Source organism: Hyperoodon ampullatus (assembly GCF_949752795.1).
Source record: "Hyperoodon ampullatus genome assembly, chromosome: 18".
In the NCBI taxonomy this organism is placed as follows: domain Eukaryota; kingdom Metazoa; phylum Chordata; class Mammalia; order Artiodactyla; family Ziphiidae; genus Hyperoodon; species Hyperoodon ampullatus.
Window position 1 is genome coordinate 19,074,278 of NC_136931.1, and position 26,037 is coordinate 19,100,314.

General features: G+C 56.3%; 1 protein-coding gene across 2 annotated transcripts; it reads left to right on the top strand.

Annotated features, from left to right (window-relative positions):
* Positions 1-1,341: 1,341 nt before the first annotated feature.
* On the top strand, positions 1,342-25,923 carry SLC12A4 (solute carrier family 12 member 4; the record flags this gene model as incomplete). 2 transcript variants are annotated; one of them, XM_079722962.1, is made up of 24 exons in its annotated part: positions 1,342-1,456; positions 7,334-7,428; positions 8,813-8,944; positions 13,014-13,160; positions 13,246-13,300; positions 14,967-15,097; positions 17,870-18,111; positions 18,272-18,486; positions 19,043-19,207; positions 19,285-19,383; positions 19,679-19,736; positions 20,079-20,253; positions 20,665-20,783; positions 22,232-22,330; positions 22,519-22,638; positions 22,838-22,942; positions 23,198-23,366; positions 23,669-23,864; positions 23,977-24,146; positions 24,234-24,365; positions 24,444-24,551; positions 24,728-24,915; positions 25,036-25,169; positions 25,352-25,923. In XM_079722962.1, the coding sequence occupies 24 exons, from the start codon at positions 1,342-1,344 to the stop codon at positions 25,441-25,443; spliced, it is 3,261 nt and encodes a 1,086-aa protein (XP_079579088.1). In that variant the 3' UTR covers positions 25,444-25,923. The 2 variants fall into 2 exon arrangements, with proteins under 2 accessions (XP_079579088.1, XP_079579089.1); XM_079722963.1 differs by having other exon boundaries at positions 24,234-24,347.
* Positions 25,924-26,037: the final 114 nt, after the last annotated feature.

Consider the following 26,037-nt stretch of genomic DNA (forward strand, 5'->3'; position numbering starts at 1 on the left):
AGGAGGATAGGGAGAGATGCGGCTGGAGAGGTTGGAGGGGCCAGAGGGAGCAGGGTCTTGTGGACCAAGAGAAGAGCTTGGGCTTTTTCTTCAGAAGAGGTGGCTCTACCAGGAGCAGGGAGTCCACTGGAAGGCTGCTACTGTGGGCAGGTGAAGGTGGCATGAAGGACAGGACAAAGCAACAGACCCTGGACAGGATGACTGTGGGGTAGGGGCCAGAATAGGGGTCAGCTCCGAGGTCTTCCTGCAGGGCCCAGCGACTCTGATCCCTTATTCTGCCCCAGAGTTGGAGGTCAGAGGGTGCAGAGTCTGAGGTAGGTTGGAAAGATACCACTAATTCTGATATTCTAAAGCCCTCTGAGTCATAAAAGGGAGAGAAAAAATGGAGACAGAGGTGTGGGGTGGCCTCTGGGCTTTTCTGGTAGAGAAACAAATAGCTAAAAGAATGGCCTAGAAAGATAAAGATGTTAAAGTAAAGCCAACTGGATAAGTTATCTTAAGCAGTGGAGTAGAACGTGAAAGAAAATTTAAGAGCAAAGAAGTAAATGGCTTGGGTAAAGGAATCCCTAAGAGGTGAGATAGTAAAAGATAAAACTGAGATGAAAGAACTTGGCTAAAGAATCCAATGCAGCGTCCAAAGAGGCAAACGGGGCCGGGCGAGGGGGATGGGTGTCCTTCCCACCGAGGAGGAAGCAGCCGCTACTGAAGGGGCAGGAATCCCCAGCAGCCTCCAACAGGGAGACATGGAGGGTGGGGGAAGGGAGGGGACTTTCCTGGGTTTCCGTTCCCAAGGTTGCGGAGGAGAGAGGTGGAAGAGAGAGATGATGAAAATGGGGAGGAGGTACTCAGGAATGGTGGGAGGCCCTGGGCAGGGCCGGAATGACCTTCGCGCTCCTCCCTATCCTTCCCCGTCCCTGAATCACAGAAATGTCACTGAGCGCTCACTAGGCACAAAGCGCAGGGCCAATGCACCCCGTACCCCACCTCACGGCCCTCAAGCAGCCCCAAGAGGTGGAAGCACATTTCCCCATTTTACAAGTACCGCAACTAAGGCTCAGAGAGGGCGGCTCACCACCCGAGGTCACACAGGAATCGGGCCTACACAGCGCGTGGAGTACTACTCCCGCCCCGGGGGCTTCACTCCGCCTGGGCTCCCCCCTCAGGGAGGAGCCGGCTCGAGCCCCTCCTGCTCCCCGCCCCCGAGGGGCGGCCCGGGGGGCGGGCGGAGGAAGTGAGCGCAGCGGGGAGGAATGTGAGCGGGCGGGGCGCGCCGGCCCGGGCCAGCGGGGACAGTCAGGCAGGCGGCAGGGGCGGCGGGCGCGGCGGGACCGAGCGCGCACGATGCCTCACTTCACCGTGGTGCCGGTGGACGGGCCGCGGCGCGGCGACTATGACAACCTCGAGGGTCTCAGTTGGGTGGACTACGGGGAGCGCGCCGATCGAGAGGACTCGGAGGGTGAGGACGCGCCCGGAGGGGTCCTTGGCGGGGGCGGGGGCGGGGGCAGGGAAGCTGGCCACGCGGGGCCCGCTCTCACACCGACGCCGGCCGGCGCGCGCACACGTCGATGCGGGCCCAACTTTTCTTAGACTGAGTCGCCGCCAGCAGTGCCTTACTCCGCGCGCTCAGAAACAATTTTCCTCGGCCCCCGGCGCCCGCGGCTGCGGTCGGGCCTCCCTCCCCGCCCCAGCTCCTCCCTTGCGGGCCGCGGGCGGGGGCTGCAGACGTGGCCAGGCCTGCCGGGCCAGCCGGGCCGCCCGGGGCGCGGAGAGCGCTGAGCCTCCGTCTCTGGCCCTTCCCGGCTGGGAGCAACGACCGCAGTCCGGACCCCAGACCCTTCACCTCCTACCTCCTGTGAACCACCCCTAAGCTCTTACCGTCTTGCCTACACTTTTGTGCGGCAGCATCTCTTTCCCTAAGACTACCCTCTCTCTCCTCCCCTCCCCTCCCCTTCCCCCTTCCCTCCCAGCACTCCCGGACCCTGGAAAGAAGGCTGTGCCTGCCTGAGGGGGTCTGTGGGTAACTGCCTGTGAGTGCACTTGCGTGGATCCCAGCTTACATCTGTAGGTACAGTGGGCATCTGTGGAGCACTCACACGGGACCAGGCTTGTCTAGGCGCTTGAAGTGAATTAACTCGTTTAATCCTCCTAATTTCCCCCATGGGATAGGTCATGTTACTCACGCTTAGGAAGGAGTGAATTGAGGCATGGAGCCTTTATGTAACTTGCTCTAGGGGATTCAAATCGAGGGTTGGAGACTCCAGAGCCCTAACTCTTTACCTAGATGTTAAACTGGGCCTGAAGGTAAACCCCTCCTCCCCTCGTAGGTGCCTGCCCTTGACCCTTTCACCATCTCCTCCCCCAGGAGCCCCCCAGGGGGCTGTCCTTGCAGGGCCCACTCTTGGAGTGTGAACACTGCCGAGAACATGTGTCTGTATGTGTAGCAGCATATGCATGTGTAATTGTGCTTGTGCAAGTGTATAGCTGTGGGGTACCGCAGAGTGAAGGTGGCGTCGGGATAGCACTTCTTGTGGGCCACCATTCCTGCAGGGTTATCGATGATGAGGATGGTGATGTGACTGATGACAAATGCTTCGTCTGTGACTGACCATGATGGAGATATGCAGGGAACATGTGTGTTGGCATGTATCAGGTGATGTGATGTTGATCTGACTCTGATCTGTCTGTGATGGTGACATGACTGAGGTGATCCATGCCTGATGTGGGTGATGGCTATATGTGTGTCACCTGACTGCTGTGTGAGGAGATGGCACAGGACAGTGGCATAGGCTGCTGGACATCATGGTCATTTAACAGGCTTGACAGCTGTGTGGGTACACACACCTCAACCCCTGGCCCATGCTGGCACCTGCCCCTAGCCTTGTTCCAGTGGCCAGAGCAGGAGCCAGCATCCACCCCTGCTCCTCTGTTAGCCCTTGGAGGCTCGCTCTCCCCAGAGGCTGGGCTGGGCTGGGCTGCATCCCTAAGATCAGCCTGGACCAGTGGGTAGGCAGAGCGGGAGCCCTGCCTCTGGCCCCGCCTTGGCCTCTCACAGGGAACTGGAGCCACATTGGCTAAGTCCTGCCAGGTCCCTCCAGGCTGGGCCAGCTCCTCCCACTATCCCCCTTCTTCCTCCTCTTCCTCCCTTTCAGCCAGATCTTGACTGCGTCTACGGTATGGGGGACACTCTGCACCCTGGTGAGTGGTTATGAGCCTGCTTGGTGGGGGCTGCAAAGGGTCAGGGGCACAAAAATAGTGACCCCTCAGGTCCATCTTATGGGGACCCCCCCAGCTTGGTGTCTGAATCTCTCAAGGCCCATACCTCTGCTCCAAAGGCCTAGATGGGCCTGTTCATCCAGCTCACGTGGCCTGTGGGCAGGGGGTGAAGAGGCTCTAGAGGGGTACCCCTGGCAGATACCTATGAGCAGAGGGATCAGGAATGTCACCTGGATCCCTGCTTGCAGCTGGTACATTCACAGCTGCTGGCAGGAACACACATATATGTGTACCTCACAGGCAGCGCCCAGGCCCAGCCTTCATGCTGTGGTTCACCAGGGGTCTCAGGTGGTATCTGAGCAGCTTTGGCCTGGCAGGCATGCCCAGACCTGCCCTGGAATTTTTGGAATAGCTGAGGGCAGTACAGATATCCAGGCACTGCTTAGACACCAACCCCCCAACCCACCCAGTTCCCACAATCCCATGGGAGCTGTCTTTAAATGATGTTTTGGGGAACTCCACGGAATCCCTGCTGGGTGTCTGGCACCAGATTGTCCCTTTTCTGATGCATCTGGGCAGTTGGAAGAGTAGGTGTTACTAGCTGTACTTCACAGAAAAGGAAACCAAGGCAACACAGAGAGGGTAGGCAGGTTGCCCTGGGTCACACAGTGGGAGGTTCAGGAATCCAAGCTAGTCTGCTGGCCACTGAGCACCAAGAGCCTTGGGTATGCACACCCTGGCCAAATTGCAAACCCCAGACACTCTTCTCTAGTTAAAGGCTTGTACTGCACCCTGGGGTGCCTCCTGGGATGGGTGGGGGTCCAAAATAGGAGTAGAACCTACAAATCAGCTCCTACCTGGCTCTGGTGGATCCTGGGACCCAAGTTTGGCCCTCTCACTGAGTGACCTTGCCTCTGAATCTCTGAGCTTTACATTCCTTGTTACTGAAAGGGGGTAAATGATATCTACTGGAGTGTTGCTGTGAGGACTAGAGGTAACCCTTGCAAGGGCTCTGAGCTGCCCTGGACTCATGGCTGAGGGACAAGGATCAGCTGGGTCTTAGAGGACCATCCACAGGCATTTTGGGGGAGCTGCTGTGTGCTCAGCTCTGTGTTTTCTGTATACTAGTGCAGTCCTCAGAGAGATGAGGTAACAATGGTGGGGCAGGATGCAGTGCAGGAGTTTAGAATAATTTATACTTTACTTTCAACCTACTTCCACAAAAGAATCAGAAGAGATATGCAACAGAAATGCCTCCCCAAGAGACTGTTACTGTCAGGTCAAAACCATGCAGAGGAAAGAGGCAAGGACTCTGAGACGAGGTAGATGGTGACTACATCTAAAAAATAAATTTAGCTTAGAGGTTCCTGGCAGCCAAGGTAGAAAGGGAAATAAGATGAGCTCTTATAGTTGCCTTTTTTTTGACAAAATGAAGCCTCTGACTTATTCAGGGGATATATTTTTTTGTCACAAAAATCCAAGAGTACTTTTCAGAGGCTTCTCACTGAAGGGCTGTCAGTGTAATGGGCATTGTTACTGGGTTTTCAGATTTTGGTTGTGGCTCCTTATCCTGAACAAGCATCAAGGGCACAGCAAATGTCACAGGGTGTCTGAGGAGCTACGTGACCCCACGAGGCTTTTTTTAAAATTTATTTTGGGGCACGTTGGATCTTCGTTGCTGCGCGCGGGCTTTCTCTAGTTGTGGTGAATGGGGGCTACTCTTTGTTGCAGTGCGCGGGCTTCTCATTGCGGTGGCTTCTCCTTGCGGAGCACAGGCTCTAGGCACGTGGGTTTAATAGTTGGGCATGCAGGCTCAGTAGTTGTGGCGCACTGGCTTAGTTGCTCCGTGGCATGTGGGATCTTCCCGGACCAGGGCCCTAACCCGTGTCCCCTGCATTGACAGGCAGATTCTTAACCACTGCGCCACCAGGGAAGTCCCCCCACGAGGCTTTAACATGGTTCTGTAGATTGGCCTGAACTCCCACTACCTTTGTCCACTGTGCCGTTGGCATTGCCCTACATACAGCCATGTAGCTTCTGGGACTGAGCTGCTTGGCTTACTTAGCTAGTCCAGGTTCCTAGATGAGGCGATGTACCACTTTTACATACTGTGGGAAGGAACAGCTGATTTTACCCCAGAAATTGTCATCAGCATGCTTTCCCTGTCCGTCTCTTTGGACAGTAGAGAATCCACAGGGCAGCACCTGCTGAGTGATTGTTGGCTCAGAGAAGGCAAATTAAGTCTCATACTGATGGCAAGAGGATGTATCAGATGGAAGAGGATGTATCATCGTTCAGTATTCTTAGCTGCAAACAAGAGAAATGGATTGTGGGCTATTTAACCAGAAAAGGTTGGCAGGTAGCTCTCACAAAACCAGGCATGGCTGGCATACCCCACTAGGCTGGATCAGTGAAGACACTTCTGTTGCCACCTCCATCCCTGGACACCAGGCCAACACTGCTGCCACAGTCATTGCCATCCAACACCAACGTGGCTTCTTTGAACCAAGATGTCATCTTTCCATTTGCTGTGAAGCCTCCAGCCACTGCCACTGCAGCTGTCAGACTGTCTGAAGGGGGTTTTACTGTTAGTAACTAAAAAAGGAGTACTTGGTGTCTTCTTCTTGATGAAAAGCTGGGAATGTCACCCACTGAGACTCACAGTGGACACAGTTTGGAAAACAGGGAAGAGTGTGAATGCCGGTGGCCAGAAAATGCAGCCAAGCTTTGCGAGTTGAGGCAGGCGTATAAAAAAAAGGTGCATCTGGCTCCTTTCTGTGAGGTTTTCTTGGTTCTGAGGCACTGCCTCACCAGCCTGGGGGGTAGGTGGATGCTGGGATTGGCCACATGCCTAGTCTGGAGCAAGCAGTCGCGATCTGGGGACAGGGAGGTAGGTCAACAAGAGGGTCCTGCCAACAGTCCTGCTTAGTCCCACACCCACCTGGTCAGGCTTCCGTAGGGCTTTCCTAGATGACCCTAGACAGCTTCAGGCACCCACTTCCGCTCTCTGGCCAGTCTCCTGCTTGCCCCTCCTCCCGGCATGCATCGGGTGGCCCTCAAGGACGCCCCTGCACAGTGCATGGTGGGGTGGATAGTAGGTGGCCGGCTGGCCATGGTGGCAGAAGGAGCCCCGTGTGGCTTCATCTGTCTGGAGGGCAGCGCCTGGGGGGAGCCCTGAAGACACGGAGCCCTGGGCACCCGGCACACTGGATATTCCCAAAGGGTTGGAAAATGGGAGTGTGTCTCAGGGGTGGTCTGAAGGTGGGCCATGACTGGGCCACGCCCTCCCGCAGTTGACTCTGCCCCTTGGTGTTAACACGTGCTGTCTGGGCCCTTCACACCTGTGCCCTCTGCTAGATGAGTGTACACGCTTTTGCGGTACGCAGACCTCTCACTGTTGTGGCCTCTCCCGTTGCGGAGCACAGGCTCCGGACACGCAGGCTCAGTGGCCATGGCTCACGGGCCCAGCCGCTCCGCGTCATGTGGAATCTTCCCGGACCGGAGCACGAACCCGTGTCCCCTGCAGCGACAGGCGGACTCCCTACCACCGTGCCACCAGGGAAGCCCTCTTTTTAAAATTTATTTTATTTTTGGCTGAGTTGGGTCTTCATTGCTGCGCGTGGGTTTTTCTCTAGTTGAGGCGGGTAGGGGCTACTCTTCGCTGCGGTGTGCGGGCTTTTCATTGCAGTGGCTTCTCTTGTTGCGAAGCACGGGCTCTAGGCACATGGTCTTCAGTAGTTGTGGCACGCAGGCTCAGTAGTTGTGGCGCACGGGCTCTAGAGCGCAGGCTCAGTAGTTGTGGCGCACAGGCTTAGTTGCTCCGCGGCATGTGGGATCTTCCCGGACCAGTGCTTGAACCCATGTCCCCTGCGTTGGCAGGCGGATTCTTAACCACTGCGCCACCAGGGAAGCCCTACATGCTGGGTTTTGATCATTGGCCACTGCCAATTCTGGCCCTTTCAAGGAGGCTGGCAGGGTATGATGGGGAAACGGGCCCAGCATGGTAACACTGGCCCACAGAGTGCTCCACAGAGATGATGGCACGCCTGCTGGGGAGAAGTGCATGCTGGGGGTTCAGTAGGCAGCCCCTGACTGGGATTCCGTTCCTCTCTCTCCACAGGACATGGCAACCACAAAGAGAGCAGCCCTTTTCTTTGTCCCATGGAAGCTTCCAGAGGAAGTGACTACCATGACAGGAACCTGGCACTGTTTGAGGTAGCTGAGGAGCCACTCTGGGCCACAGGTGTGGCAGGGAGGTGGGTGGGCAGGGACCTGTCAGGACCCAAGCTTTAGCTAAGCAGACAGGCTGGATGTTGTGCCTCCTTATGTCTCGGCTTCTCCTCCAGTGTCCCCTTGTCTGTCTCACTCCCTTGGCAGCCAGGCTGTGGTTCCCTCGGCCCTTTGTACTGAAACTGCTTTCCCAGAGGCCACTGTACTCCATTACCACCTCCAGGGGTGTTCACCTTTGACTTCCATGCAGCCCCTCAGCAAGGTCACCACCTCTCAGTATTTCTTGCCTCAGGATTTCCTTTGTCCCCTTCACTTCTAGGACTCCTCATAGTCCACGATTCTTCCCTCTCCTGTGAACTCTTCCCTGGCCTTCCTGGTTGACTCCTCCAACTCTGTCCCCATCAGGTTTACTGAGCCCTGGTCCTGCTCACCGGATCTGCCCCCTCTAGCCATATTTGCAACCTCACTGGATGTCTCTTTGGAAACATTCCCAATTTTGTGCCTTTGAACTTGAATTTTATCATTTTCAGACTCAAGCTCAGAAGTTGTATCTGGATTGAAGTCATGGTTTAGGCCCCTAAATTCTGACCCACACATTCAGCTGCCCCATAGAAGTCTCATAGGCTCTTCAATCTCCATATACCTGCAAAGACCTGCATCTTCACTTCTTACTCCAGACCAGTTTCTCCTTGTGTGTAGGGTCAGAAGGGAGCTGATAGACAGGGAAAGACTAAATGTGGGCCAGAGGCAGGCGGAGGCACAGTGCTGGGGAAGCTGTGCTAGATGCTGCGTGGGAGCTGGAGCCCTAGGAGGCCTCTTGACCTGGCGCCACCTGCAGATGGGCTAGGGCTCCAGGATCCCACCTTGGGGATTGAGGTGGGTTACTCACATGGTGTGAGGCCTGGTGGAGAAGACCATCCAGGACAATCAGGGTTTGGGCAGATAAGAGAGACTTCACTTGTCCCACACCTCTTTTGACTTTCTTGGTTCCCTGGAGTGACTAGGGTGGCTTTTTTGTTGAGGGCAGATATGAGTCCCAGAGGCCTACTCATAGCTGGGAGGTGGCCAGGCCAAACAGGAAGACTGAAGCGTGCCATTCGCCTGTCTGCCAGCCATGCCCTGTCCTGCCCTTTCCCCGCAAGGCAGGTAGTTTTGCAAATGGGCTAGTAGTGATTGTAGCCAAGGTGGGGCAGAGAGAAGTGAGTGCTGGGGTGTGGCACCCGCACCTGCCCAGTGGGCTGGCTTGGGCTTCCCCAGGCAAGAGCCCAGGCCTGCCTCAGGGCTTGGCAAGGGGCCAGAGGCCAGGCTGCTGGCTACACACAGGTAGCCTGGTGCCAGTTGCTAGATTGCCCTGTGGCTCTGTTTACAGGAAGAGCTGGACATCCGCCCAAAGGTATCATCTCTTCTGGGCAAGCTCGTCAGCTACACCAACCTCACACAGGGCGCCAAGGAGCATGAGGAGGCTGAGAGTGGAGAGGGCACCCGCCGGAGAGCAGCCAAGGTGAGCTGGTCAGGGGCAGCAGAGAGGCCGCTCCTAGGAAGACAGATTCAACACCATGGAGTTGAGCATTGAGCATCCTGGGGGAAGTAGGTGCCGGGTTTGGTGAGCATGGAGGATGGGCACTGAGTGCTTTGGGCTCAAGGAGGCTTCAAGGAGTGGGCCAAGGAGGTGGCCCTCAGGGCGTAGGACCAGGGAGGCCCTCAAAAATAACAGTGGAACGTGACGTTACTTAGGCCTCTCTGTGTGTGAGGCATCACGCTAAGCAGTGGGCTTGGGGTCTTGTATGTCGTCTTCTCAACAAAGCTGTGAGGCCGGTGCTATTGTCATCCCCATTTTACAGATGAGGAAGCTTGAGCGTTGGGGTATTAAGTAACTTGCCTAAGGTGACTAAGCTAAACAAGATCAGTGCATAAGGCTGGGAGACTTGTGGGCTTACTGTGAGGTATGTGACTATGTCGAATGCCAGATCACTGGCATCCCATCAGGATGGATAAGGATATTACCTTTGGATCCAGGAACCTGGTTGTCCCTCAGGGCGTGACCTAGAGCAGTTGACTAAACCCTTCTGCCTCTCACTGTGTTGGCTCCACTGGCAGACCCCTCTGACAGCCCCTGGGTTTCTTGAACGCCAGGGTTGGGGGTGATAGGAGCATGCCTCTTGGGGCTTCCCTGTCCCTCTGCTGGTCCCATCTCTAGTCGCTATCCAGGCCTCTGGCCCTCCAGCCGTCCTCTCTTCGGGATGACTTTGCACATCTTTGCTCAGCTCCCCTGTGTGACAGGGCTCAGTTTAACTGAATGCTGGGTTTTTTTCCCCCCTACGTTTTCACTTTGGAGGCAAAGAACATTCCCTCCATATCTACTGACTCCCTGAGGTTTGGGAAGAAGCTGTGATTTGGAAGGAGCTTGAGTCTGGCACTAGCTGTAGTATTCTTGCTGGAGGTCAGCACAGGCAGGAGGAGCTCTTGGTTGGAATAAGCCAAATCCCCAGCCTCAGACCTGCCCATGAGATTTGGACCTTACTCAGGTGGGCCAAGGCGAGAGGCTGATGTGCACCCCTCACTTCTGGGAGGCAAACTAGCCCACGCTTGAGAGGGCAGCTGAGATCTTGAGGTCACACAGACGTGACCCCCACCCTATCCTGCTGGTTGTGATTTTGCTGATATTTTCTGAACTGCAGATAGCAGAGAACCCTGACTATCTGTGGCTATCTGTGTTTAGCCCTGCAGTGGGTGGTGGGATCCTTGGATAAAAGCCTCCTCCCTGTCCCTTCAGACCAAGCCCAGGAAGCTGGTGGCTGGGAGTTTAAAGGTCCCTAAGAAAGGCTAGTGTACATCTCAACAAGGTGTCAGAAGTTCTGAGTTGGTGAAGGGCCTTGGTCCCTTGGCCTTATGAGGAGCCTGTGAGGATGCTGGGGTCCAGCCTCAGCTTACCTGCCAGCTCACCTGGCCCTAGGTTAAAGATGTGAGAGGATGGCTGAGTGTCCCAGCGCCAATGGCTTTTTCATGGAGAAAGCAGGAGCCTGGTCAAGTCCACAGAGAGTCAGGAGGAAGCTAGGGAGCTGGGGCCGCTGAGCTGTGGCCCCCGCCCAGGCAGGTCTGAACAGGGGCCTCAGAAAAGGAAAGCTTAAAGCCGGAAGGGCGGTCCTCCAACCAGACCACACCAAGACCCAAGGCAGCCTCTCCGTAGCAGCTGCTCCGCCTGTGGCCTGGTGACCTTCTGAGGCTGCCAGAGGTTATTTGGAGATGCAGAAAGCATTTCCGGCCCTGCCCTTTCCCACACTGCCCTTTTCCCAGAGTGACTCAGCCTCAAATGGGGGGCTGGGAGCTGCTTCTATCCAGCGGGTGGTCCAGGGCCTCTGAGAAGGGCTCAGATAGAGCCCAGATGAGGTGTATCCGTCACCTACACTGTGCAGGACAGTTTGAGGGACCATTTGTTTTTACTCGGGCCCTTCTAGGCCCTTCTGTGGTCCTTAAGGCTGCACACAGATCCTGCCCCAGGCCTGGACCCTTGAGAAGAGTTCCTGTGGCCAGAGTTCTTTCTCCCACCCCAGCTCCAGGGCAGCAGGCTTTGCTGGGGCTCTGGTGGAAGCTCTCAGGGCCCCACTCCTCTGGGCTGCTCTCATGTGAGGCTCAGTTCTTCAAGAAGGCACCAGCCCATGGGACTCCCCTGGTGGTCTAGTGGTTAAGACTCTGCACTCCTTAATGCAGGGGGCCTGGGTTCGATCCCTGGCCAGGGGACTAGATCCTGCATCCCGCAACTAAGAGCCCACATGCCACAACTAAGACCCAGCGCAGCCAAATAAATGTTAAAAAAAAGAAGAAGAAGAAGAAGAAGGCACCAGCCCTAATTCTGTGCTTCAGTGCCTGCCCTGGCCTCCTGTTTGGCCCCTACTCTACCCTTAGGTAGCTGAGAAATCCTGCCTGGATATGCCCGTTAGACCTTCCCTACCTGCCCTCCAGCCTGAGTCTCTACTCTATTTAGGATTTTCCCAAGAGGTTATCCCAGAGGCCTTCTAAGGCATCACTCGCTGGGCTCAGGAGCACCTTTTGAGTACCAGCAGGGCCTGCTGATACAGAACAGTGAACAAGCCACGTCTACCCAGTATGGTCATTCGAGTGAACAGTTACCGTGACCACTATGATGGAAGGGTATATCAGATGCTGAGGGGATGCAAGAGGAAGTACCAACTCCAGCTAAGGCAACCTGAGGGAACTTCCTGGAAGAGGAAACAGTTAAGTCTCCTGAAGGTTTAACTGAAGAGGAATTTGTCAGGCAGTGAGGCAGGGGTAACCCTCCCAGGCAGAGCCCAGCGCATGCCCTGGTTCAGAGGCTCTGAGGGACTGATGTTGTCAGGGGCTGAGACTGACAGAGGTGATGGGGGCAGGCCTGGTGGCCCAAGCCAAGGAGCCTGGCCCACGCTATGCATTACAGTATAGACAATGCAGAGGTTTTTTTTTTTTTTTTTTTTTTTTTTTTTTGCAGTATGCAGGCCTCTCACTGTTGTGGCCTCTCCCATTGCGGAGCACAGGCTCCGGACGCGCAGGCTCAGCAGCCATGGCTCACGGGCCCAGCCGCTCCGTGGCACGTGGGATCTTCCCGGACCGGGGCACGAACCCATGTCCCCTGCATCGGCAGGCGGACTCTCAACCACTGCGCCACCAGGGAAGCCCTGCAGAGGGGTTTTAATAGGGACGATGAGATTGGACTTGGTTTTCAGACACCTGTTCTGGCAGCAGAGCGGGCTGGAGTGTGGAGAGGTTGACGGGCACAAGAAGGCACCATCCAGGTGCCCCAGATGTAGTGTCCCCGGTTCAGGGGACTAAGGCTGAGGCAAGGAAGGCTGATCTCAGGGCAGCTTGAGAGGCAGACTGGGCAGGACTCAGTGTCCACTGGACTGAACTGGGGTGTTGGAGAGAGGGAGGGTCAGGAACAACTTCTTAGACTCTGGCTTGGGTGACATGGGGCATGCTGGGTGGGAAGGTGGAGATCTGACACAGACCTCACTTTCCAGAAGTATAAAGGAAGAGAGGAAGGGAAGGGGGCAGTTCCATGAGGGGGAGGTGAGGCTCAAAAGCTCACACGTGGGTTTTTTGGGGGGTTTTTTTTGATTTTTTTTTTTGCGGTATGCGGGCCTCTCACTGCTGTGGCCTCTCCCGCCGTGGAGCACAGGCTCCGGACGCGCAGGCCCAGCGGCCACGGCTCACGGGCCCAGCCGCTCCGCGGCATGCGGGATCCTCCCGGACCGGGGCACAAACCCGCGCCCCCCGCATTGGCAGGTGGACTCCCAACCACTGTGCCACCAGGGAAGCCCAACACGTGGGGTTTTGAAAAGAATCAGGTTTTATACCTTAGTCCCAAACTGTTTCTTCATGTATGAAAGTCAACACAGACATCCTCTCATCTTACCCCCTGCACTCCCCAGGACTCCACTTGGAATATCCCTCTCCAACCTGTTCTCTGGTAGAACACCCTGGGGGCGGGGGACTGTCACGTGACTAGGGGCTGGCCTTCCATGGAGCATCTGGGCCCCTCTGATGCTCTGTCTCCCCCTTCCCCTCTTGTTCCATAGGCACCCAGCATGGGCACCCTCATGGGGGTGTACCTGCCCTGCCTGCAGAATATCTTCGGGGTTATCCTCTTCCTGCGGCTGACCTGGATGGTGGGCACGGCTGGTGTGCTGCAGGCCCTCCTCATTGTGCTCATTTGCTGCTGCTGTGTGAGTATCCCAGCTGGGGCAGGGCCACGGCCGCCCCCCAGAGCCCACCCAGCTGAGCTGCTCACCTAGGCCCTCCTTTCCACAGACCTTGCTGACGGCCATCTCCATGAGCGCCATTGCCACCAACGGCGTGGTTCCAGGTGGGTGAGCACCACTCAGGCCTGAGGAGAGGATGGGCCCAGAATCCACCTTGACGTGCCTAGGAACACTCATTGCCCACCCCCCCAGGCAGTTTTCTGGTGGGATCTTAGTCCTTGACGCCATGACAGTGCTACCACTTAGGAGCATCCCTGCTTGACAGAGTTTGAGATTGCTGTTGTTTTGTGTTTTGTTTGTTTGGGCTTTTTTTTTTTTTTTTTGGGATAAAAGTGATTTTTTAAAAAGCGGGGCCTGGGGCTGATAAAGAAGGTGATGGGGCATACCTGGTGGCCCAAGCCAAGGAGTCTGGGCCACACTGTGGATTACAGGATAGACAATGCAGAGGGTTTTCAGCCGGGATGGTGAGATTGGACTTGGCCGGTTTTCAGAGACTCTGTTTATTTACTTACTCAACCATGTATTTATATCACTGTGGACTCCTGGATATTTATTTTGTTCTTTGGCTCATAATCTTAGTACCATCATTATTTATTGTTTTGCTTGAACTGTTCCACTTTGGCTATTTGGCTATTCAGGTTAGCTTCTGTGTTTGAATCCTTTTCTATTTTTTTCAAATAACAGCTTTATTAGCATTAGTATAAAAGTAATAGGGGAAAATAGGCAATATATGTTTACCATAGAGGGTTTGAAAGTGCAAAGAATGTAGAAAAGAAAATGAAAAGTACCCATAATCCCACCATCCTAAGGTCATAACTGTTAGCCTTTTCATACATGGTCTTAGGGTCTTGTAAAGTATTGAGATGTATTGTTTTCCCCAAACTGTGTGTGTGTGTGTGTGTCTGTGTGTGTGTCTGTGTGTTTCTCAAGTGCTGGAAACAGTTCATTTGTTTTTTTAAAACAAGATTGACATTACCTAATTTTTGTTGTTATTCTCCTACTCTTGGGTTCTCCTTTTTCAGTATTGTAAACATTATTGTCATAAACAGCCTTGCACACTGATCTTTGTTCACGCCCCTGGCAGTTTCCTTAGGAGAGGGTCCTAGAGGTGGGATTACAGCATGAAAGGGATTATTAGCCTTTTTAAAGCTTCTTGATCCCTGTTCCCAGATTTTTCACCAGAGAAGTTTCATCAGGAGCAGATTCAACCAGCAGCATGGGATTGTCCTTGTCCCCTGCACCCTCCCTGGCCCTGGAGTCCAATGTTGACTGTCTTGCCAGGGGTGTTAGACTCTGATGGAAGCACAGACTCAGGGCAGGAGGGTCAGCCATGGACATTCACCCAGTGGCCGGCCCTAGGGGCAAAAAGCTAGACAGTCCCTGCCCTGGTTTGGAGGGTCAGACTAACAGACATAGCCCTTGGGAGGGGTGAGGCGTGCTGAGATAGGACACACCCAACCAGGGGAGGCTGCGGGGACTGACCTAACTGCAGGGAGTTGGGGGACAGTAGGCCACTTAGGCTTTGCTGCGGACCTAGAGCTGCCCCAGCAGAGTATTCATGTCACTGGCCCGTGCTGGGTGTTGGAGTCAAATAGAAATCAGGTCCAACTTATTAACCATGCTGCCTTGGGCAAGTCTTCTAACCCTTCTGCTCGTTCGTAAATGGGAAAAGCAGTCCCTGTCCCTCTGGATGGTTGTGAAGGGTTGTCATGGGAGAGGCCCCCTTGAAGAAGAACCAGCCTTGACCTATGTATGCTTTTTCTGTTGTAGCTGGGGGCTCCTATTTCATGATCTCCCGCTCGCTGGGACCAGAATTTGGAGGGGCTGTTGGCCTGTGCTTCTACCTGGGAACAACATTTGCAGCGGCTATGTACATCCTGGGGGCCATTGAGATCCTGCTGGTGAGTCAGGCTAAGGCCTGGCCAACTCTGGTCTTGTCCAAACAGTCCATTTCCCATAGGCCCAGGCGGCTCATGCTCCCTTCACCTCTGGTCAGGGTCTAGGGCTTATAATGAGGGAGGCCTCTTAGAGGGAGAAAGATCTTTGTTCAAGCCAGTCTCCCCTTCAGCCCTTTCCCAGTTTGGGCCAGGCAAGGAAGGGGCCTGGCTGTCTTCACCTTGACCCTGGATGTTCCATCCACTCGGGCAACATTTCAACCATGGCAGGTGGTCTGTGAACTACTGCATTTAACTCAGTGACAGATCTTGTTGGTTACGCGGAGCCTGCCTCCCAGGCTCATGTGGGCTCTGGCCAGCTCTGTCTCCCCCAGGGCTCTGTGCTAATAAAGCCCTTCAGGTCCGTCTTATCCTCATCCATAAATCAGGGTGAACAGCCACAGGACCCTGTTTGGAGGTCAGTGCCCCCTCTGTGGGCCTCCTGTGTGCTCTGACTCAGTTTCCCGCTTCCCACTGAACTGCCCTTGTGGTGGGAGAAGAGGGGGAGGAGCAGTGGGGAGTACAGGGTAAAAAGTGCCCACCCCTGGGCATCCAGACAGTAGATGTTTAGAGGAACTGCCTGTCTATTCCCACCTCCAGGTCCCCTGTCTGTTGCGTGGAGCCTGTTCCTGGATATTCTGGGGGTTTTGTTGTTTGTTTTTCTTTTTATAAATTTATTTATTCATTTATTTAATTTTTGGCTGCATTGGGTCTTCGCTGCTGCACGCGGGTTTTCTCTAGTTGCTGAGAGCGGGGGCTACTCTTCGTTGTGGTGCGCGGGCTTCTCATGGCGGTGGCTTCTCTTGTTGCAGAGCACAGGCTCTAGGTGTGCAGCCTTCAGTAGTTGTGGCTCACGGGCTCTAGAGCGCAGGCTCAGTAGTTGCGGCGCATGAGCTTAGTTGCGGCGCATGAGCTTAGTTGCTCCGCAGCATGTGGGATCTTCCCAGACCAGGGCTCAAACCCATGTCCCGTGCATCGGCAGGCGGACTCTCAACCACTGCGCCACCAGGGAAGCCCCAACCCACATTCCTACATTTGTTATGTTGATTTCTTCTGTAAGGAAATTGTCCTTTTTCCATTTGTTTATTTATTCAACCATGTATTTATATCAGTATGGACTCCTGGATAGATATATATATAGATATATATATATATTTTTAATTTATTTATTTATTGATTTTTGGCTGCGTTGGGTCTTCGTTGCTGTGCACGGGCTTTCTCTAGCTGTGGCGAGCAGGGACTACTCTGTCTTGGTGTGCAGGCTTCTCATTGCGGTGGCTTCTCTTGTTGCGGAGCACGGTCTCTAGGCAAGCGGGCTTCAGTAGTCGTGGTGCGTGGGCGCAGTAGTTGCGGCCTGCGGGCTCTAGAGCACAGGCTCAGTAGCTGTGGCATGCAGGCTTAGTTGCTCTGCAGCATGTGGGATCTTCCCAAACCAGGGCTCAAACCCGTGTCCCCTGAATTGGCAGGCAGCCTCCCAACCACTGCGCCACCAGGGAAGTCCCATGGACTCCTGGATATTTATTTTATTCTTTGGCTCATAATCCTGTACTGTCATTGTTTTGTTGCTCCTCAAACTGTTCCACTTCTGCTATTTAGCTATTCAGGTCAACTCCTGTGTCTGGATCCTTTTTTTCTTTTTTGTAAATAATGGCTTTTTTTTGTTTTTTAATTTATTTTAATTTATTTATTTTTGGCTGCGTTGGGTATTTGTTGCTGTGCGTGGGCTTTCTCTAGTTGCGGTGAGTGGGGGCTACTCTTCGTTGCGGTGCGCGGGCTGCTCATTGTGGTGGCTTCTCTTGTTGCGGAGCACGGTCTCTAGGTGTGCGGGCTTCAGTAGTTGTGGCTTACGGCCTCTAGAGCGCAGGCTCAGTAGTTGTGGCACACGGGCTTAGTTGCTCCGCGGCATGTGGGATCTTCCTGGACGAGGGCTCGAACCCGTGTCCCCTGCATTGGCAGGCGGATTCTTAACCACTGTGCCACCAGGGAAGCCAATAATGGCTTTATGAAGAGATAATTCACATACCATAGAATTCACTACCCATTTAAAGTATACAATTGGGTGGTTTTTAGTATATTCATAAAGTTGTACAACGATCACCACAGTCAATTTTAGAACATTTTCATCACCCCAAGAAGAAACCCCATGGTCGTTAGTGATCACTCTCCATTCCCCCCAGCCCTAGGCACCCATTAATCTGCTTTCTGTCTTCAATAAGATTTAATCAGGGACTTCCCTGGTGGTCTAGTGGTTAAGACTCCATGCTCCCCATGCAGGGGGCCCGGGTTCGATCCCTGGTCAGGAACTAGATCCCGCATGCTGCAACTAAAAGATCCTGCATGCCACCACGAAGATCCCGCACGCAGCAACAAAGATCCCACGTGCTGCACCTAAGACCCGGCACAGCCAGATAGATAGATAGATAGATAGATAAAGATTTCATCAGGTTTACCTATTCTGGACTTGTCATATAAATGGACTCATACAATATATGCTCTTTTGTGACTGGCTTTTTCTGAATACTCTTTTTTGGTTTTGTTTTTTTTTGGCCGTGCAGCTTATGGGGTCTTAGTTCCCCAACCAGGGATTGAACCTGGGCCACGGCAGTGAAAGCACTGAGCCCTAACCACTGGACCGCCAGGGAACTCCCCTCTGGATACTCCTAAAAAGAAAACCAAAATATTGGGCTTGGCTCTCCACATAGGAAGATTGAACCTCCTCTATCTGTCTTCTTGTTTCAGACCTACATTGCCCCACCAGCCGCCATTTTTTACCCAACAGGCACTCATGACATGTCGAGTGCCACCTTGAACAATATGCGGGTGTATGGGACCATTTTTCTGACCTTCATGACCCTGGTGGTGTTTGTTGGCGTCAAGTATGTGAACAAATTTGCCTCGCTCTTCCTGGCCTGTGTGATCATCTCCATCCTCTCCATCTATGCTGGGGGCATCAAGTCTATTTTTGACCCTCCCGTGTTTCCGTAAGTAACCTGGGAATACATCCAGGCATTGCACTGACATCCTTCCCACGTGGATGGCCTTTGATGCCTTGAGTTGTAGAGGCTACAGGGTGGGAGCAGGTTGGGGTCTCCAGCTGAACAGGTGCTGATGCTTCTGTCCCCACCCCCACCCCCCACACAGAGTATGTATGCTGGGCAATAGGACCCTGTCCCGGGACCAGTTTGATGTCTGTGCCAAGACAGCCGTGGTGGACAATGAGACCGTGGCCACTCGGCTCTGGAGCCTCTTCTGCCACAGCCCCAACCTCACCGCAGACTCCTGCGACCCCTACTTTCTGCTCAACAATGTGACTGAGATCCCTGGCATCCCTGGTGCAGCTGCTGGCGTGCTCCAGGGTGCGTCCTCCCTCCTGTCCTGCTCCTGCCCCCCACACTGAGCAGGAGGTAGGGAATGAGCACGGAAGGACGGATTAGCACAGATCCGTCCTTGTGTGGCCAGCTCAGGAATGGGAGGCGGTTCTGGCTGCCTTCCCAGCCCAGCCGTGTCCTCTCAGCCTGGCTCCTGGCAGCTGGGTTTCGGGTGAACGGAGCCTGTTTGGCCAGTGTCCCAGGCCTGCAACAACCCCCAGAAAGTTCTGGCAGCCCATTTCTCCCCCGCCACCAGCCCCTGACCCTGCCTGTGATTGTTCTCACAGGAGCCATAAAGGGCCTCTGTCTAGGAGGCAGGCAGTGGCAGGTGATGGTGGTTCAGCCACCTTCGCCTTTCAGACTTCTAGCCAGACAGCTCCTTCTCTGTGGCCAGAGCAGCCCGGTGGCTGACACCGTAGCCATTCGGCTGAAGTCACCCCCCTGAACCCCGAGAACCTCTTACATTTGCAGCCTCTGGCTGGGCTGCCCCAAACTTCCCTGGGAAGTAGGTGGGGCTGCAGTGGTGATGCTGCTGCCCCCACAGAAAACCTGTGGAGCACCTACCTGGAGAAGGGTGAGGTCGTGGAGAAGTACGGGCTGCCCTCCACAGACGCCCTTGGCCTGAAGGAGAGCCTGCCCCTGTACGTGGTGGCCGACATCGCCACGTCCTTCACCGTGCTAGTCGGCATCTTCTTCCCCTCCGTAACAGGTGAGCCCTCCTGCCCACCCACCCTGCCCTGCCCCCACTCCCGGGGAGCCCCTGAGGGAGTTTCCTTGTTTTTGGAGGCATTATGGCTGGCTCAAACCGCTCCGGGGACCTCCGAGATGCACAGAAGTCCATTCCAGTGGGGACCATTCTGGCCATTGTTACAACCTCCCTTGTGTGTATCCTTTCCCAGGCCTGGGGTGGGTGGGGAAGCGGGGGACAGGAGGCACTTGGCCTGTGTATAAGTCACCAGCTGGCACACGCAGACAAACTCCCTATGCGTGCATGTGTACCTCACCCCTCACACACACGCGCACACTCAAGGGGTGTGTACACAACACGAAACCCGCAGCTGCAGGTGTCCCAGCTGAGTTTGCCAGCTAAGGCTTAGGCGAGGGGCCCTTGGGCGCTGTGCGGGGATGCACGGGGACGGCAGTGGCAGCGGAGGCCGAGCTTTCCTTGACGTAGCCACAGACTTCAGCAGCGTGGTTCTCTTTGGCGCCTGCATCGAGGGTGTGGTCCTCCGGGACAAGTGAGTGATCTGGGCCCCTCCCCGTGGCACTGGGCTCAGCTTTTGCTGCCCTGACACCGGCCCCCCTTGCACACGTGGTTCCACACATGTCCTCAGGCTGCTGGTTGCCAGTGGTGGGTCAGGCCCCAGCAGAACTGTTGCTTCTGAGAGGATGGTGACATCAGATCGGGGCTGGGCTGAGGGGAAAGGATAGGGGCTGGTGGCCTGGCCTCTGCTGAGGGGCCAGAGCTCTGTCCACCATAGCCATCCTTCCTGACCCCTGCCAACCCTCACTCTGGGCGACCCCACCCAGGGTTTGGGGGGCTCCTTGCATGGAACATGGCCTGAGCCCGGCCCCTGCAGGTACGGCGATGGCGTCAGCAGGAACCTGGTGGTGGGCACGTTAGCCTGGCCGTCGCCCTGGGTCATCGTCATCGGCTCCTTCTTCTCAACCTGCGGCGCCGGCCTACAGAGCCTCACTGGGGCACCACGCCTGTTGCAGGCCATCGCCAAGGACAACATCATCCCCTTCCTCCGGGTGAGCCTTCTGCACTCCCCCACCGCCTGGGTGCTCCTGGCCCCTCACACCGGCTGGGGGAGAGAGATAGGAGATAAGTATGGGTGCGTTTTATCCTGCTGGGGGCCAGGGCCATGCAGCTATCCACGGAGAGCTGCTGAGAGCTGCCCTGGCCCTGGCCCTGCCCTGCCGTTGGCAGAGCTGCTTGGGCCCAGAATCCCCAAGGCCTGTCTGTGGCTCATCCACAGCAGAGAGGCCTGAGGAAGTGGAGGGCAGAGGAATTTGTACCTATCAGGATAGGCATGGGTGTGACCTGAGCCCCAGAGGGACTTCATGATAGAGACCAGGCTGTGACTTGTGGCCTTAGGTGTGGAATGGGGGCAGTGGAACCAACTTCTTCACTTCTGACCCCACTGACCCTGGTGCTTGCAGGTTTTTGGCCATGGCAAGGCAAATGGTGAACCAACGTGGGCACTCCTCCTGACAGCACTCATCGCTGAGCTGGGCATCCTCATCGCCTCCCTTGACATGGTGGCCCCCATTCTATCCATGTGAGCTGGGGCTCAGGGCAGGGCTGGGGGATGGTCTTGGGAAAGGCTCCTTGCACTCAGCACCCCTCAGCCGGGGGCCCAGCCCAGCAGCTCTGTGACCCTGTCTGGTGTTGAGGGCGCAGTAGGGAGATGTGTCAGGCTGTATGGGGGGATGTTTGCCTGGCAGAGCTCAGCCACTTTTGCCTTCTGGAGCGAGCCTGGCACTTACTCAGAAATTTTAAAGAGACCAGTAGGTCCCATGTGCCTCTGTGGGAGACCCCCAGAGCAGGGTCAGGGCAAGCACTGGTCTCTAGCACCTTGATGAGGCCACCACTACCTCTTCCGTTTTCAAAGTTGTTTGCTTTTAAAGTTCTGGAATGCTGGGCATCTGAATCTGCCAGTGCCCTGCAGGAGGTGGTGAGCACGTGGCAATTTCCAGGGGTCCTGGCAGCAGGGCTCGTGTCCTTGCTGTGTTCACCTCTGCCAGGGTTGGGGCCCACTCCACCTCTCCTCACACATCTTGCTCCACTGCCGATGCTCCTTTTGCTTGTTCAGTTATGACTGAGCCAGCCTTCACTGCCCCACTCAGCCTGTGAGACTGAGAGGGACCCCCTTGCCCCCGAAGTAGCCAACCCCCAGCCCCAGCCAGGCCTGCTGGAGTCAGTGCTCTCTTGTTCCCCCCAGCACACCTCCGCCCATTACTGCCCAGCTCCACCCACACGTCAGCGCACACCTGAAACTGTTCTTGCCACAGTCTTCTTGGGTGGTGGCCCCTTACTGGCCAAGTCAGAGGATGTACCTCAGCCTTTATCACGTGGCTCCTCCTGGCAGCCCTAATGGGACACCTCATGGGAGTCCCTGCCCCCTGGCACTCCCTCTTTCGTAAGCCCTGCTGCCTTCTTGTCTGTCCTTCCTCTTCGTACCAGCTGAGGGTGGAGGTTGGCGTCCCCTCCACTCAGACCTCTGCCCCTCGGCTGTCATTCCTGGAGGGCTCATGCAGTAGGCCTCCCCCGTCCCAGTCTCCCACACCCACCGCAGTGTCTAACTCAGTGATTCAAAATGGCCCTTGTCTTCCCCTGACCCACTCTCCCCACATTCATGACAGCCCCTCATCCAACTGGTCACCCAGGCCAGAGGCCTGTTGTCTAGCCGTCTCCAGACGCTGAGCCCTCCTTGACACCATCCTCTTCCACAGCTGTCCCCCGCTGCCTGCAGCCCCCTCCCCTCCTCTGCCTGCGAACACTTCCCCATCCTCTAAGACCTGGTTCTGCGGACACTGCTGCAGTATTCCATCTGCATCAGGCTGTGGGACTGGGCATGGTGAGGCTGAGAAGACCTGCCTGAGCCTGTGCAGGGCAGGGCCATGACATGTCCTGGTTCCTCATCCAGGCCCAGCCTGGAAGGGCAGGGACATCAGGTACCTGGCTGCCAAGGAGGCCACTCTGTACCAGCCACTCCCTGTGCTGCAGGTTCTTCCTGATGTGTTACCTGTTTGTGAACCTGGCCTGTGCTGTGCAGACGCTCCTAAGGACCCCCAACTGGCGGCCTCGGTTCAAGTACTATCACTGGTAAGTGCCAGCTGGGCCCCTGAGCCAGGTCCTCTGACACAAGAGCTATTGGGGAAGCCAGGAGCCCCATTCTGGATGGGGTTTGAATTTTCCGGGCAGCAGTTGGTATTGGTGAGAGATTGGGGGTCTGGGCCTGGGGCCCTATTGGTCTCTCCCTGATTCTGGCCCTTTCCCACTCTCTGGCCCAGGGCGCTGTCCTTCCTGGGCATGAGCCTCTGCCTGGCTCTTATGTTTGTCTCGTCCTGGTACTATGCCCTGGTCGCCATGCTCATTGCCGGCATGATCTACAAGTACATTGAGTACCAAGGGTGAGTGAGGGCTGCCGCCTGCTTGGGGCCATTGGGCCACTCTTCATTGGGTTGTGGGGAGCTGAGCCGTCCTTTGTTAGCCACCATGGTGCTGGGGCTGGGGGACTGTGACTTGGGCCTGGCCCCTTCATCTCACCTACACACGGACACAACGCCTGGGTGGGACCAGGGGCTCACCAGCTTGTGGGGGCTTCTGCAGGGCTGAGAAGGAGTGGGGCGACGGGATCCGAGGCCTGTCCCTGAGTGCTGCCCGCTATGCACTGTTGCGGCTAGAGGAGGGACCTCCTCACACCAAGAACTGGCGGTGAGTCACGCCCGGCCTGGCGGGGCCCAGTCCAGGTTCTCAGGGAGCACTGTGAGGGTGGGAGAGTCGAGAGGTGCTGGCTCCCCCTCCCTAGTCCGTGCTCCCTGTCCTGAGTTGCCAGGGGCGCCTTCCTGCTTATTTGGCCCTTGGATCACTGCTACCTGTAGGGGCCTGTGAGCCAGGAAGGGAAGGGGCTGGGCTCCCTGGAAACCTCTGGCCCTGGTCTCAGGCTCCCTCTCCATTCGGCCACCACAGGCCTCAGCTGCTGGTGCTGCTGAAGCTAGATGAGGACCTTCATGTGAAGTACCCACGGCTCCTCACTTTCGCCTCCCAGCTTAAGGCCGGCAAGGGCCTGACCATTGTTGGTTCTGTCATCCAGGGCAGCTTCTTGGAGAGCTATGGCGAGGCCCAGGCCGCTGAGCAGGTGCCTGCTGTAAGGGGGTGGTGTTGGGAGGACACTGAGCTGGACTAGAGATGTCTGGGCTGCAGCTGGTGCACAGGGGAGGGGACCAGTGCTGGCCAGCCAGGTGGACAGCACTGCTGCCAGCTGAGAGCTGGAGCAAGGGGGTTATAACTGTCCCATCTTGAAAACATGGCATCTGGGTGGGCAGCTTGCCCCCGTCTCCTCCCCCACCCCCACCCTCTGCGCCCTAGGGGCCTTGGTGGGGACCCCAGCAGAGGGGACGCCGATGGCCTTGCTTTCTGACCCCGCTGTGTTCCCCACAGACAATCAAGAACATGATGGAGATTGAGAAGGTGAAGGGCTTCTGCCAGGTGGTGGTGGCCAGCAAGGTGCGTGAGGGGCTGGCCCACCTCATCCAGTCTTGCGGCCTGGGTGGCATGAGGCATAACTCCGTGGTGCTGGGCTGGCCCTACGGCTGGCGACAGAGTGAGGACCCACGTGCCTGGAAGACCTTTATTGGTGCGTGAGGGTCAGGGCCTGGGCTCGACCACATAGGACAGGGGCAGGGGTCAAGTGGGGACAGAGGCCAGAGGGTCACAGGCTGACGATCAGTAGTGCCCCTCCTCCCCAGACACCGTGCGCTGCACCACGGCCGCCCACCTGGCCCTGCTCGTGCCCAAGAACATAGCCTTCTATCCCAGCAACCACGAGCGCTACCTGGAGGGCCACATCGATGTGTGGTGGATTGTCCACGACGGCGGCATGCTCATGCTCTTGCCCTTCCTGTTACGCCAGCACAAGGTGGGCCAGGCGGTTGGGCCCCGGTGAGAGGGGCTGGGCCCTTGAAGGGGTGGGGTGTGATTGAACCACCACTTTCTGTTGCCACAGGTCTGGAGGAAGTGCCGGATGCGCATCTTCACGGTGGCCCAGATGGATGACAACAGCATCCAGATGAAGAAGGATCTGGCTGTCTTCCTGTACCACCTGCGCCTCGAGGCAGAGGTGGAAGTGGTGGAGATGGTAAGCTACCTGCCCGACGTAGCCCTGTGGATACCCTGCCCCACATAGCGCGGTCCTCATGGCTCACCCTCTCCCCAGCATAACAGTGACATCTCTGCATATACCTACGAGCGGACACTGATGATGGAGCAGCGCTCCCAGATGCTGCGGCAGATGAGGCTGACCAAGACTGAGCGGGAGCGAGAGGTCAGTGGCCTTCTCGGTCCAGGGCAGGGTCAAGCCTTGGGAGACGCCATCAGGTGGGGGCATCAGAATGATTCACCCCAGCCCCACCCATTTCCCTAAGGCTGGGTGATCACGCTGGGCCAGCCAGGCCCACCCTTTCCCATGGCACCGAGGCGACTTCCTCTGATTGTCCTCAGGCCCAGCTGGTCAAGGACCGGCACTCAGCCCTGCGGCTGGAGAGCCTGTACTCAGACGAGGAGGAAGAGTCTGCAGCTGGGACTGACAAGATCCAGATGACATGGACACGGGACAAATATATGGCAGCAGAGCCCTGGGACCCCAGCCATGCCCCCGACAACTTCCGGGAGCTGGTACATATTAAGCCGTGAGTGCAGCAGAGGTGGACCCAGCCACATTAGGGTCTGGGGTTGGAGATGGGATGGGGGCAGACAAGCCCTGTGGGTGGGCCAGGGGCGGGGCCCATGATCAGCTGCATTCTCTGCAGGGACCAATCCAATGTGCGGCGCATGCACACGGCTGTGAAGCTCAATGAAGTCATTGTCACACGCTCCCATGACGCCCGCCTGGTCCTACTGAACATGCCCGGCCCACCCAAGAACAGCGAGGGCGATGAGAACTGTATCCCTTTGTAAAGAGGCGGGCAGTGGGGAGGTGGACAGTGTGTGAGGTCAGGCCAGGAGCTCCTCTCCCTGGGTACCCTGGGGGTGCCAGGGCACCCAGCTCTGACTGACGGGCCAAACTTCCCTGGGTGCCCCTTGGTGCTTCCCTGGGTGCTGCCTCCTTGACCCGATGCCCTACAGACATGGAGTTCCTGGAGGTGCTGACTGAGGGCCTCGAACGGGTGCTGTTGGTCCGTGGTGGTGGCCGTGAAGTCATCACCATCTACTCCTGAGCCAGTACAGACTTGTGGCCTAGAGTGGAGGTGTCCAGGGTAACAAACAGCCCCCTCCCAGCACCCGCCCGCCAGCCCTGCTTTGCCCAGCCCTGCCCTGGACCCAGCTTTGCTAGGTCTCCTTGGAGACTGGGCCCAGACCTGGCAGTGGAGGTGGATCTGAGGTCCTGCAAGACCCTAAGAGGTTTGGGGACTTCCTGTCCAGCACCCCAGGACGCCTGTCCTGACTCAGAAGACTGGTGGGAGCTGATGTGGGGTTTGAAGGCAGCTGGCCCAGGAGCGCTATTTATTGCATATTTATTGTTTGAATGTCACCATCAGAGAGGAGGGGAAGGGCGACCAGGGAGGGGTCTGGCCCAGCTGGCCTGCAGGGAGATCTGACTCAGGCTACTGTGGGCAGGGACTCCCACCAAGCCGAGCTGAATGGAACCAGCCAGCTGAAGCCTGACTTTTTTCAATAAAACATTGTGTACTTCTGGGCCTCCCGCTGCCCCGGCTCTGTTTCCCCTGGCACCAAGGGAAGAAGGCGGAACTGAACCCAGGCCCAGAGCCGGCTCCCTGAGGCTGTGCCCCTTTCCGGAAATCTCTGGCCAC